Source organism: Pelodiscus sinensis, chromosome 7, assembly GCF_052426305.1.
Source record: "Pelodiscus sinensis isolate ZL-2025 chromosome 7, ASM5242630v1, whole genome shotgun sequence".
Lineage (NCBI taxonomy): Eukaryota > Metazoa > Chordata > Testudines > Trionychidae > Pelodiscus > Pelodiscus sinensis.
Window position 1 is genome coordinate 2,166,230 of NC_143058.1, and position 13,764 is coordinate 2,179,993.

The following is a 13,764-nucleotide window of genomic DNA, read 5'->3' on the forward strand; positions in this document are numbered from 1 at the left end:
CGGGGAGGGGGGAGAGGAGGCCCCGGGCCGATCGCTGTTGCGCCCCCTGGCTAGGCAAGGTCACCGTTCTCTGAAACGCTCGGGTTCCCTTCGGTGCCCAGCCTAGGACCCAGAGCCCCGGGCAGACTGCGCCAGGCTGGGCAGGTGCCTTCCTCCGCCCCGCCCCTAACCCGGCTTCCCCGCCCGCTTTCCTGCTGATCGGCTGTCTCAACAAACGTGAACAATAAGGGAGAGGGAGGCCGCTTCCGGTGTTCTCCGGGGCTGGGCTACTGGGGAAGGCTCCTCCCCACCCCCTTGCTCAGCCCACCCCCTCGCTCCTCTCCCTCCAGAAACCCACCCCAGCCTTGGTGGGAGGCGCTGCCGGCCTCCGGGACTCCGCGGGTGCATTTGACCCTTTCCCAGCGGGCTGGTCTGGCGGGGAGCAGACAGACACGTGCGGGGGTTCTGGCAGGAGCGGCGCCTCCGAGCGACCCCTGCACTGCTGGAGGCAGTACGAGGTTCCTCGCGTTGAAGGCCGGAGGGAGCATCCAGTCTGACACAGGCCAGCCAACCGCCAAGCACGCTGGCCAGCGAACGGGGGGAGTGGGGGGGGCTGAGTCCCAGGCCCAAAGCAGCAGCAGCTGCTGTCCAGGGGCTTCCTCGGCGGCCGGGCTGCGGGCCGAGCTCTCGCCTGCTTTGCGCTGCGAAGTGCATTGGAAAGCGGCGTCCTCGGTCACCACGAAAGCCCCCGACCACCGCCCCCCTCCATCCTGCCTCAGGATGCCGCTACCCGCCGGCTCCTCGGCTAGACAAAGAACCACGCCCCGCCCCGCAGCCGCGGCCTCGCCAGCCGCTCGGCGCTTCCCGACCGGGGAAGTTCGCTGGCCAGCGAATCCGGGGCGGCGCGGCCGGCCTGCGCGGACAGTCGGTCGCACGGGCTCGTTCAGGCTGCACCGCTCAGCCCCAGTGAGCGCGGGCCCCGCGGCTCTCACACCAGAACGCCCCTCTGCCGCCCACCCCTCTGCCGGGCCACGGGCCAGCGTGCGCTGGAGCTAGGCGACACCTGCCCTTTGCTGGGCCGTAGCAGGCCTGGAGCCGGATTGGCAGAGCTCCCCGGGGTCCGAGCCGGCCCTCACTCACAGCCGCCTCCCACAGCGAGCCGGGCCCTCCGGCGTGGGGCTCTGCCCGGCTCCCTGGCAGCTCTTGCCCTGGCGTTCCCCAAGGAAGACCCACTCCCCCCACCGCGTATTCCACCCATGTGGCACTCGGCTCCCGCTCCCAGGCTGCGCGCCCGCCGCCCGCACGTCAGCCTCGGAACTGGCCAAAATCCCATGAGCACAGGGGTGCGGGGCGGGCCGACCTGGCCTGGGAGAACGTGCCCCTGGATCGGAGCCTCCTGGGGATCTGTGGCCTCAGGGGAGCCTCCTGGGGACCTGAGCCGCGGACACCCGGGCCACAGAGCGGCCCCCGCGGATCTGCCTGCCCGGGGCTTTGCTTGGGACTGCTGCTCGCTGTGTCCCGGCCGACCTGGCCCGCACAGCCCCTGGAAGCAGCCGCGCGCCCTCCCTGCGGCGGCCGGGGGTGGGGGGGAGCTGCTTGATCGGAAGACACCGCCAGGTAGCTGCCCGCCGCACCGAGGCAGGTTTCCAGGCAGGCGGCTCTCAGGGGCCTTTCCCACGTCAGAGGCGGGCGCTTCGGAGCCAGACTTCTGTTCCTGGGGCATTTCTCCAGCTCTTACAGCGGGACCCGGGAGGGAGGGGCGGGCCGGCCTGGGAGCGGAGCAGAGACTGGGCCGGATTCCGTGCCAAGGCAGAGCCCCGCCGCAGCCGGCGTGAGCCAGGCCCTGCCCTGAGAAAGCGGTTGGGGGCTGAAGTGCGATTCCTCAGCAGAGACTTGGCCAGCCCGGGAGCCCTCAACCCCCCTTGGTCTCGCCTCCAATTCCCCGTCTCCCCCCACCCCGCCGTGGAACGGCCTCTCCTGGCCCCTGGCTGAGCAGGGACCGGCCCAGTGCTCCAGGCGGCTGCTCTAAGAGCCGGATTCTGACACCTTCCCTGTCTTGTCTGCGTGCGCAGCGCCGAGCACGCTGCAGGAACTAGGCAGGCGGTAGCTACCCCAGCCCAGGCCACACAGCAGAAGCCGGGCCGCTGTCTGAGGGCGGCGCAGGGGAGCAAAGGCGGTGGCTGTCAGAGCTCCGCGGGGGGCAGAGGCACTGAGGCATGCCACAGGTTTCTCTCCCCCCGCCTGGCCCCGGGGCTCTGGGACAGAAGCCGTCCCCACGCAGCCCCGGGCTCGCACGCCGGAGAAGGCAGCCACAGGGCTCCAGCAGCCCCGAGGGCTTGTAGACGCCGCCTCACGCCCTGGCACGGCCTCTATAACCGCTCTAAACCGCCGGGCTTGAGAGCACAACAGGCGGTGGTTCAGCCGACACTCTACAGGGGACAATACGCCCCGAATTCACAGTGCTCAGCCAAAGAGCATCCCCACCCCATGGAGAAGCAGCAGGTGGCGCCTCAGGGAGGCCACCCAATCCGGTTCGAACGTCACCCCTCGCCGCTGCCTCTGGGCACCACTCCAAGTCCCCCAAGGTGACTCGGCTCGGCAGAGCAAAGGCGGTTTCACCCAGGCCTGGTCTGTCGGCAGACCCGGCTCGCTCGCTTTCCCGTGGTGGGGAATAGACTGGGAGCCTGGAAAGGGGAGAGGCAATTCTCTGCAGGGTCGCATTATGACATTCGTGGGCCCTAGGCACTTTTGTCTTCCTGGCCCTTCCCACCATAATAATATCAATATTAAAAATTATTTTTATATAACTTTAAATACTTCAACATTTTATTTTATTTTCTGTTAGGCAAAATGTAATAGATTTTCGTGGGCCCTTAAAGTTTCGTTTTTTTCTGATGTGAGAAAAAAATTTAAACATTTTCTTCTACCCTAAAAGTTCATTTTTTCCTTCTGATTTTAAAAGAAATTAAAACATTTTCGCGGGCCCCTAAGAGTATCGTGGGCCCTAGGCACTGTGCCTACTGTGCCTAATGGGTAAGTCGGCCCTGACTCTCTGGGGAGCAAATGTAACAGCATGGCCTGATGGCTACTGCTGGATGGGAACGTGCCCATGGCTATCAGATCGTCAGTGTAGGAGGCCTGCACCTTCCCAGCGGTCCAGCCCGGGGCATCAGTGCAGGAAAACACACTCAGCTCCATCCCTGATCCGGCCCGCTAGGCTCCTCTGGCTCTCCGGCCTGGGATCTTCACAAAAGGCAAGTTCCAGGGGTGCCTCTGAAAGCTGGGGGAGGGGCAGAGTTGAGATCCCCAAGGCGAGGCTGGGTTTGGAAGCACCCTTCCAATCAGAAAGCAGACGGGGCCCAAGGCATGGAGCTGACCAATCACAGCCCACCATCGCCCTGTCGCTGGAGGTGCAAGCAGAGGCTCATCCCCAAGCGACACGGAGCACCGATTTGTCTCGGCGTGTTGATGCCACAAATCAAAGGCCGTTGCAACCGGACCAGAGATGTCCTGTGAAGAGATGAGAGGCTAAACGGTCCGCCCCAGCCCAGCCCCTCTGCGCCGCGGCTCAGCAGGAGACCGAGCGCAGGTGGGCGAGTCAGCTGGTGCAGGGCCAGTGACTGGGAATTGGGAAATGGATGAAATTTCAGGACTGGAAGGAAAACTTAGGAAGCGTTTCGATCCCCTGCCCCCATATGATCGCACTGTTGGCCCAGCTGAAGTATTCCAAATCATGAAATTGTTTCAAAAATTGAACAAGTAAATCGGGGAGAAAATCCACAGAAATACCCCTTCCCCCACCCCCAGAGCAGCACCACCTGAGAGGAATCCAAGCGAGTTTTCTGGTCTTCGGAACAGGAATCCTCCCTCTGTTTTCAGTACAAAACCCTGAAGTACACAAATATGAAACAAGCCTATCAGCAGAAGAAATTTCTTCCTGACCCCTGTGTGTTAGAGGCTGCTGTTTGCCCTGAAGCAGGAGAGTTGAGGTTAAAACTGTCCAAAAGACCAGGACCAGGAGTCTTCAGCTCTATTCTAGAATATAAGAATGGCCAGACTGGGTCAGACCAAGGGTTCATCTAGCCCAGTGTCCTGTCTGCCCACAGTGGCCAATATCAGATGCCCTAGAAAGTTGTATGGGTATATCTTGGTGAGCCAGTGCTAAGCAAGGCACGCCATCGGCATGGCCAGGTTAAAACATGCAGAGGCCCTAAGATTGAGGGGGGACATGAGAGCAGTTTTCAGGTATATAAAAGGGTGTCATAAAGAGGAGAGAGAAAACTTGTTCATCTTGGCCTCTGAGGATAGAACAAGAAGCAATGGGCTTAAACTGCAGCAAGGGAGGTTTAGGTTGGACGTTCGGGAAAAGTTCCTAACTGTCAGGGTGGTGAAACACTGGAATAAATTGCCAAGGGAGGTTGTGGAATCTCCATTTCTGGAGATATTTAAGAGTAGGTTAGATAAATGTCTATCAGGGATGGTCTAGACAGTATTTGGTCCTGCCATGAGGGCAGTGGACTGGACTCGATGACCTCTCGAGGTCCCTTCCAGTCCTAGTATTCTATGTTTCTATGATTCTAAGCTATGTCACAGTTAAGAGGTCTCACAGCATTACCCCCAAATTTGTATTATACCAACAGAAAGGACAATGAGCATTGAAGTACTGAAGTTTGATATTTGCGTATCTACTGGTACCTAGGTGAGGATGTAGCTAAAAACTAGTGATTTGGGGAGATTTGGAGGCCCCTCCTAATGTGAGGTACTAAACTGTATCATGCTTAGCTTGTGCATCAATCCGGCCCAGCCCTGGGCCTGGAATACAGGTGCCTTACTGCGGGAGACCAGGCCCTGTCTACACTGGGAAGTTTCCTGGGTAGAATCCTGCCAGCTCACAGCTGCCAGCATTGCACTTTCAGCAGGAGTCTCTTCCCACTGGCCTGCCCTTGCTGGTGTCCGGTGTCCAGTGTCCTCACAGCACCAGGCTGTATCAGCAAAAGGCACCTGGCGCTGCAATGCCTCCCCACGCTGTTGGGAACTGTTGGCAATGCACAGTGGGATATGAGAACTCTTCTTGTGGGAGCTGGAGGTCAAGTTCTCACTGTTCCTGCCCATAATCATCCCTTCTGTGAGCCTGCAGGGAATAGCTAATGCCAGCTCCAAGTGCGTTCAGCCCTTAGCCCATTGGAACCACCCTGGACCCTGCAGCTCAGTGGACCATTGGTGTCAGTGGGACTTGGCCTCTGGCTAGGGCCCTGCGCCCTTTGTCCCTTCCGACACAGAGCTGAAGGTGTCCTATCAATGGCAATCCCCACCATGCCGCCCCACCACAAGGGCAGGAGTTTGTGTTACCCACCCCTGGCCTAGATGGCTCTTTAGAATGCCCTGTGGGGAGATACTTTGTAGAGATTTTAACTCCTCGTGGCCTGAGTGGTAGGCTGACTTCAGATGCACAAGAGCATTGAAGATGTTCCAGTCATGGTGTGTTTTTAGCAATTGGGAGCCGCGCTTTGAACCTGGGGCCTTTGGAGCTTCCTATAAGAGTCTCTACGGCGGGAGCTATAAAGCCAGCTGGCTCCCAGCTTAGGTTGCAGAACTCCCTTGTTCTTATCTCTCGCTGTACGTGGTCTGAGTGCCACCGCCTGGGACAGTGACCCACACGAGGGGTATGTCTACACTACAGAGTTCTTTCGGAAACACGTCACTTACGTCCACACTGCAATCGCGTTCTTCCTAAAGTAAATGGAAAGGATGGAGGGGGTTTTCCGACACTGGTAATCCTCGTTCCATGAGGAAGAAGCCTTTTCCAAAAGAAGTCTTTCACAAAAAGGCATGTGTGGATTGGGAAGAGGTTGTTTTTTGTTTTGTTTTTTCAAAAGAAGAGGCCTCCAGGAAAAAATACAGGTGCCCTGGTGGCCACTCTGTCCATAGTAATCACAGCTGAAAGGCAAGATAGCATCCATTCAGGCTATGTCTACACTACATGCTTCTTGCACAAGAAGCCTTTTGCACAAGAGTTTTTGCACAAAAACATCTTGTGCAAGAGCACATCAACACCTCAAAGCATATCGCAAAAGCCATGTACTTCTGCACAAGAGAGTGTACTTTTGCACACTGCCGGACACTCTTGTGCAAGAAAGTTCTGAACATAATTCACAGAATGGCCATCAGAGCACCTGTGCTTTTTCCCTCTGGAGCATCCACACTTGCCTTCTTGTGCAATAGCTGTAGCGCTAAAAGCAGTTATGCCTCAGAAAAGGAGGTTTACCTACAGCGGAAAAAGCCTCTGTTCTGCCGTTTAACTGCCCATTTAATTGAGCAAGAGCTGATTTGAGGTGTGGACGCTTCACAAGTTTTTCCGCAAAATCAGCTGCTTTTGCGCAAAAACCTTGTAGTGTAGACGTAGCCTCAGAGTGGACGCTATCTTTCAAAAAAGCAGTCTGCTCTGGCAGTGTGGACACTCTGTTTCGGAAGAAGTTTTTTTGGAAGATCTCTTCTGAAAAGCTTCTTCCAAAAGAAGCCTGTAGTCTAGACATAGCCTAGGTGTGTGGGTTACACTTCCAATAGCTTCACAAAGCCACTTAGGCCCAGTGCTTTTAATACAGGATCACCGGAGAGGCCTGGTCCCTGTTGTGCAAGCAGGGGGGTAGCAAAGGGGTGGAGTGGGAGGGCAGTTGCCCCCTCCCCCCCACCTGGGCACCATGCTAGGGCGAGTACAGGAAAAACAGCGCTGTTGGTTCTGACGTGGCCATGGCTGCTGGTCCCAGACCCGCCCAGGCCTTTCTCCCTGTGCTCACCCTAGTGTGGCACCCAGGGGGAACTGCCCCCCTGCCCCCTTCACTATGCCCCTGTGTGTAAGCGGGCTCCTTTCCCAGTGACCACTTTTAAAACACCTGCCTCTGGTCCCTGAGGCATGGCCCGGCTCTGCCAGCAGACTCTACCCACTGTAGAGGCCAGTGGTACACTGGTGATTGGCACGCACACCCCGGGTCACCCCTAGGATTTATGGGCCTGGCAGAACTATTAAACTGATGCCCCTGTGCCCAATGGCAGCAGTGGGGGGGGGGGTGATGATAATTTTTAGAGCTGTAATTTGATAATCTGCAGCGCACACCAATGAAATAGCTTTAACTCAAGCTGTAAACTAAGGTCCTGTTGACTCGCACAGGCACTCCCAGTATGTACCTGGGGTTGGCACATGCCTGGTAAATGGCTTCTCTTGTCATTTGAATGGCTCTTTCACTAGTTCCTCTCCAGAGAAGCAGAGCCACAGAGCAGGGAGAGGAAGAGGCGGGTGGGTGGACATGAAGACCCAGGGGAGCCCCAAACGTTCAGGTGCCCCACACAGCTGGGTATTCTGCATAAGGGTGAGGAGGGCCCTACCCGCGCCAGCCAAACCCACTCGGGTAGCTGTGGCCTAGTGGTGGGAGCATTGGTCTAGACCTCCCAAGTTCAGTGTGGTGGTGTGGCGTAGTGGGGTGCTGTCTGCTCTGTGACCCGGGGTCCCCCTGCGCTGGGATGGGAGATTCTCACTGACTCTCCCAAATGTGGATTAACCCAGATACCCAGGCTCAGCCCCCCCAGGGAGAGACAAAGGAAGGAGGGCGGAGACCAGCACCTGGCTGGGGGGCAGGGCTGGAGGAGAGTTTTAGTTTCTGTCTGGTATCATGGAGGAGGCAGCCTAAGCAAGGGGCTGGGATTTAGGGGCCCAGGCTCCCCCATCTCAAGGGGGCTGAGGCATCCTAGGCCTGCCCTGGAACCAGATTCCATCTGTGCTGGGCTGTATCCTGGAGAAGCCATAAACTCCCCTGTTCTACTGGCTGGCGGAGTCTGTTTGTGCCACTACAGGGGTGCAGGAGGCAGGGGAACCCCAATGCACCACCACAGGCACTGTGGGCTGGTCATTTCACTGCTCTGTCCTTAGCTCCCCACCAACGGGGACATGCTTGTTCCCTCCCTGGGGGTCTCCTCTGGGAAGTGCTTGGCCTGGGTGATGTTGCCCCAAAGCCAGAAGGTGGGATCCTCAATAGGAGGTTCTTGGGGGGCTGGGCATTCACACTCGCTCCACACGCCTCCCCGCCATGTCAGTCTGGCTTTCCGGGTTTGCACACTGATCTGGATTGGAACTGAATTAACAGTGTGCCCTCCCCACTCTGCAGCCAGAACTCCCCCTCCCCACACACACACCTGTCTGTGGCACCCAAAGGAGCAAGGGTGGCCCCAGGGATTGGTTTGGGGGTGCGGAATGTCCACCCATTCTTCTTGGGGTGGAATCGCACTCAACACTCGGCACGGGCCGGGAGCTGAGGTGGCCCCTGGTGGCCCTGGGGTGCAAGGTGAGAGGGGCAAATAGAGGGGGAGCTGGGAAGCAGGGTCTCCCAGGCACTAAGCAGGCTCTGGCACCTGGGCTGGGGGCTGTGGTGTCATGGATCACAGGACGTGCCCACACTTGGCTCCTTGGCTCCTGGGCGGACTCCCCCCCCCTCCAGTGTGGCAGCCTTTTCTCAGGGAGTCCACTCCAGTGCAGCGACCCTCTCTGGGGGGCCCACTCTCACCTGGGGGGTCCGCCCCTCTGCCTCCGGGATGGCGCCTTTCAGGGCCTTCAGCCACCTGCCTCCACTGTGAGCCCCTCTGGGGGGGTCCACTCTCTCTGGCCCCTGGGGCCTCCACTCCCAGAAGGAACGGTGCCCCCCTGTTCTCCAGACCAGAGCAACTATCAGCCAGCACAAAACAGAAGGGTTTATTGAGCTTTGAACACAACAACGGGTCTCTGAGGCCAGTCGGCCTGGGCCCTCAGCCCACACGTCAGTCTCCCTGCAGCCAGTTGAGTCCTGCCTGCTCTGTCCTCAGTCCCCAAAACAACAACAACCCAGTCTCCCAGCAGAGCCTCCAATACCCCCAGCAACAGCCCCTCCCCCATCCATTGTCTTCTCCCCAGGTAAGGGGGTCACCCGGGCCGCCTCTTCTCCGCCTCTTCTCCTCCATCCAATGTTCTCCCCTCACTGGGGTCAGCTGGGTCTGGTTGCCGGGTCCCTCTCTGCAGCCTATTGTCTGTCATCTGGCCAGAACTGGCCGTGTCCTCCAAGCAGGGTCGGGGTCACCAGGGTACCAGACACCACGGCTCCAACTCTGGGCTGTTCTCTGCAACAACAAACTCCCCCCCTTTGTCACATTAAACCAGTAACTGCTGGGCACTGAGCCCCCTGTATGCAACCCCCCTTTGAACCCTCAAAACTCCCCACTTCCTCACATCGGGGACTGTGGGTTTCCCAGCAGGGTGCTCCACTGGATGCAGGCCAGGTGGGTGAAAGGCGCGTCCAGCAGGGTGCAGAGCTGTGGGAATGGGGAAGTGAGGGGACACTGCTTGCATATGGGCTGCACGGGAACATCCTGCACACATTCCCTGGCAGGCAGGCTCAGGGCTCACCCAAGGCAGCTGGGATGAGATGGCCACAAGACAGAGCTCCAGGCTGGAGACCAGCCCCTGGGAGTGCAGGCAGCCCTGGGCCCCCTGCTCCCTGCTGCGCTTCCAGATGGCACGGTGGCCAGGCATGGACAGGCCTCTCCTCACCCTAGTGGTACATCACCAGATTTTAAGGGGATCAGACAGGTCACTGCTGCACCCGTGGGAGGGTGGGAGGGTGTTTGCCTCAAAAGTTGGTACAAAGGGGGCCACATGAGGTGTCGAATGAGAGATTGAGTTCTAACCTGTGTGTTAGGCCCAGGGCTGATTGGGGCACAGGGAGAGCTGGGGTGTCCGAGGGGTTTTGCTCATGAGGCTTCTGGCTGGCCAGATTGGCAGCTGAAGCGCTCAGTGGGACTAGTTTGTGGCCTATTTGGAAAGGTCTCCAGTTTGGGGTTGTAAGGAGCCCTGAGTCTGAGCAATTTGCCCTAAGCGGATGCCCTCAGCTGTGCCCAGACCTGGCCCGGTCTGTCACACCTAGTATCCAAGCTGTGCCCCCCTGTGGCGTAGTGAGGGGCTGTCTGCTTGTAACCCCGGGGTTCCCCTATGCTGTGATGAGCGATTCCCAGAGACTCACCCACATGTGGATTGGCCCAGACACCTAGTCCCAGCCGGAGCAGATAACAAGGCTCTTCCCAGGGGGAGAGACAAAGGGAGGGAGGCGGAGACGGACACCTGGCTGGGGGGCAGGGCCTGGGAGCTGCACAGTCTTGGCTGGGAAACATGGAGAGAGGAGACTAAGCTGAGTACTGAGGGTTCCGGGGCCTGTGGACCCATCCCCCAAGGGGTCAGAGGCTGCCTGGCCCTGCCTCCTGTAACCACATCAGGTCTATGCTGTGCAGTATCCTGGAGAAGCAATAGACTCTCTCTATTCTATTGGCTAGTTGAGTCTCATCCTGCTGCAGACCGGGTGCAAGATCAGGGGTCCCGACGCGCCGTCACACCCTCCCCCCCCGCACTGTGCAGGGCCAGCCCCAGAGACAGAGTCCCGCGCTGGGTGCAAGGGGCAGGCCGGGCCCTGCCGCCCAAACAGCCTGCAGGGACGGCCAAGCAAGACAAAGCAGAGCAGCCGTTTCAGCACCTTGGACAGCGCCCACGCGCCACGGCTATTCCCAGTGCAGCCCGCGCGGAGCAATCCCCCGGATTTCGCCGAACCCCCGGGCCCCTCCCGCCCCCCGCCTCCGGGCCCCTCCCGCCCCCCGCCTCCAGCCGCTCCGGCCAGTAGTCGGGATGAGACCGAAGCCTGACCCCACGCGTCGGCCAGGCCTCGCCCCGGGCTCCCCGGTCTGTGCTGGCCCCTGCGGATCGCGGGTACCCGAGGGGAGACACAATGCAGCGGGGCTGGCTTGTTACACATCCCCGGGGAACGCGGCCTGCTGGAACCGCGGGGCTTGGTGCCGCACGACAGGGGCGGGGGCGCGGCGCGGAGAATGCAAATGAGGCTGGCGGGCTCCAGCCAGACTTCCTGTCTGGGAAGAGCACATGCCGCGGCGGGAGAGGGGCGGGCGCTGGGAAACCCCGCAGATAGGCCCCGTTCCCACTCCCGGGTGATTGGGGGAGGTGCGAGGGATTGCAGGGGACGGGTCTCTGGGTTATTCACCACAGACGGAAGGGGGCTGTTTGAAATCTGTATCCCCCCCCCCCCCCCCCCCCCGCCGCAGCAATCCACTGAGGGAGGGGAGAGAGATCCGTTGGGAGCCAGGTCTGAGCGCAGGCGGGCCAGGAGATGGCTAGCAGGGCCAAGCAGCTAGCTGCTAGGGAGCAGTCAATAGCCAAGGGCATGCACGGCCGAGCTCACCCCAGAACCCACATTTATTTACAGTCAGCGCCCCCTCCAGGTATCCATTCCCCCCCCCCCCCCGAGTAAGAAACTCCAATCAATCCACCGCACTCCGCAGGGCTCTGGGCTCGGCAGGTTTATCTCTCTCTGCAGTATACAATATAAAACAATATGCTTCCGCTTTGTACATTTCAGCAGCATTGGCACGGCGAACAGCTGGCCTCGGAGTTCCAGAACAGGCAGCGGGGGCCAGGCCGCCCCAGCCCCCGAGAGCGGGCGGAGGGGAGGGGAACCGAAGGAGATGTGATGTCTCCAGGAGGGCCCAGCCAGGGCTGGCCGGGCTCATGTGCCCCCCCCCCCCGGAGCCGGGAACCAGGGGCGTTGGGATGGCAGCGTCGCGCGTGACACCCGCAATGGCCGAGTCATTCGCTGTCGAAAGGACGGACACTCGCATGCAAGGTTAGAGCGATTTGTTCGTTTAAAAAAAATGCAAGATTCTTGCCCCCTCCGTGCTGTGATTCACAGCAGCCGCCAAGAGCCCTCGGGTTCCGCTGGGCTCGGGGCCCCTCCCGGGAAGGGGACACCGGAGCGTGCAGCGGCTGCCACCTCCCCCTTTGAAAGCCAGGGCCTGGCTAGTCGCGCCTCGGGCCAGCCGCAGCCCCCCACATCCAGGCGCTTGGGAGGAAAAGTCACCGCCACCCCTTCTGCTCTGCCACGCGCCCCTTGGGGGGGCAGCGGGCCTCCCCTCGGCAGAGCAGCCCCTCCCTCCCCAGCCCCGGGAGAAGCGAACCGGCAGTGCCCCCTTCCCCCAAGGCCTGTCTCGGGCGGCTCCGAGCAGTGTCTGGAGGGGGACGGGGAGCCCGGCTGCTCCCCAGCCCCGCGGCTCTCCCCTTGGCGGGCAGCCGGGCGGAGGGGAGGGCGCCCCCTAGCGGTCCAGGCTGATAGTCCAGTGCTTGGAGTCCCGCCGGCCGCCGCTCTCCCCTTCGCTCTTGAGGTCCTGGAAGAGCTGCGTGAAGTAGTGCGGGTCCGAGTTGATCTGCAGCATCTTGGCGCTGAGGCGCTGGATGAGCGCCAGGCAGCGCGCCCAGAACCGCTCCTTGTCGCCCTCCAGCAGGAAGGGCTTGAGCGGGTAAGAGATCTCGTGGCCCAGGTAGGAGTAGGCCAGGTAGAGGCAGGTGAGGAAGGCGGCCTGGAGCTCGGCCGGGCTGCCGATCTCCTCGCCACGCAGCGCCTCCCGGCACAGCAGGTACACGAAGACCAGGTTGGCCGGCGTGATGAAGCCCTGGTCCTGCCAGCCCTGCAGCAGCAGCGCCCGGTCCACGCTGCGGAACCAGGCGATGAGCTCGCCGGGGCTCAGCTCCTTCAGGCGGTAGCAGCGGCGGCACACGAAGTCGCCTAGGCAGCGCAGCAGCTCGCCGGTGGAGGCCTGCACCACCACCCGGCGCGGGGAGCTCGGGGCGCGGCTGCCGGGCGGCGGTGGCGGCGGGGGCGGAGGCGGCGGCTTGCCCCCGCCCGGCTGCAGCTCCTGCGGGGCGGGCACCGTGGGCACCGGCACGGCCAGGGGCCCGGGCTTGGCGCCCCCCTCCTGCGGCGCGCCCAGGGACTTGCGCAGGTTCTCGCGGTTGCGCTGCTGCACCAGCGGGTCGGGCTGGGCCGGGGCCCCCGCGCTGCCCGGCTTGGGGGTCACCTTCTTGGCGCCCTTCTTCTTCTTGGCCGAGACAGCCACCAGGCGCTTCCAGGTGAGGGCGGAGATCAGCACCCCGGACCGCTTCAACCGGCTCTCGCCTTTCCCGTGCGCCCTGGTCTGGGCGGCCTCTGGACCCGCGGTGCCCCCGCCGCCCTTCCCCGAGGCGGCAGGGGGCGAGAGGGACAGCACCGTGCCCATCCTCGCTCCGGGCTGTCTAGGGCGCGGCTGGCAGCCGGAAGCAGGCACTGGCCATGGGAGGGGGCCGGGTGGAGCCGGAGGACGCGCCGCTGCGGATGCTGCGCCCGATCTGCGCTCTGCACCAGCTGCTGCACCAGCCCCGGCCCCGCCGCGGCCCGCCTCTCCTGGCGCAGCCAATCCGAGCCGGGCTCTCCCCGTGGCGCGCTGCAAGGCCCGCCCCCACTGTGGGGGCCTCCGGCTCGGGGCTGGCGGGGGAGCCCAGGCGGCTGGCCTGGACCTAGGGCCCCCGGGAGCAGCCCGGCGGGGAGCGGGAGGGCGAAGGCGGGAGGCGCTTTCCCTGGCAGATTCCCCAGGGCCACCTTAACCCGGAAAGGCTGTGAAATGGGGGCTTCGTATCGGAGAGGGGGGGCATTCATGGCTCCCACCCGTGACGAGCCTCGTCCCCGGCTGACCCCAGCAATGCACAGCGGGGGGTGTTGTTATCCCGGGCTACCTGGGGGGATTCATCCGTCCCAGGGCCGGAAGGGACCACGGTACCCATCCGCCCCAGCTCCCCCCCCCCCCCCCGAACGCAGCTGTCCGAGAGGCCCTTGCGACCGTCCCAGCCCGCCCCCCTCCCGGCTCCGAGTGGCCATGGGTGGCCGGAAAGGTCCCCATGAC

General features: G+C 61.6%; 1 protein-coding gene across 1 annotated transcript; it reads right to left on the reverse strand.

Annotated features, from left to right (window-relative positions):
• Positions 1-11,310: 11,310 nt before the first annotated feature.
• CDK5R2 (cyclin dependent kinase 5 regulatory subunit 2) lies at positions 11,311-13,235 on the reverse strand. The gene has a single exon (XM_075932941.2). It carries the CDS (start codon positions 13,102-13,104, stop codon positions 12,145-12,147), a length of 960 nt encoding a protein of 319 aa, XP_075789056.1. The 5' UTR covers positions 13,105-13,235; the 3' UTR covers positions 11,311-12,144.
• Between the last annotated feature and the right edge of the window lie 529 nt (positions 13,236-13,764).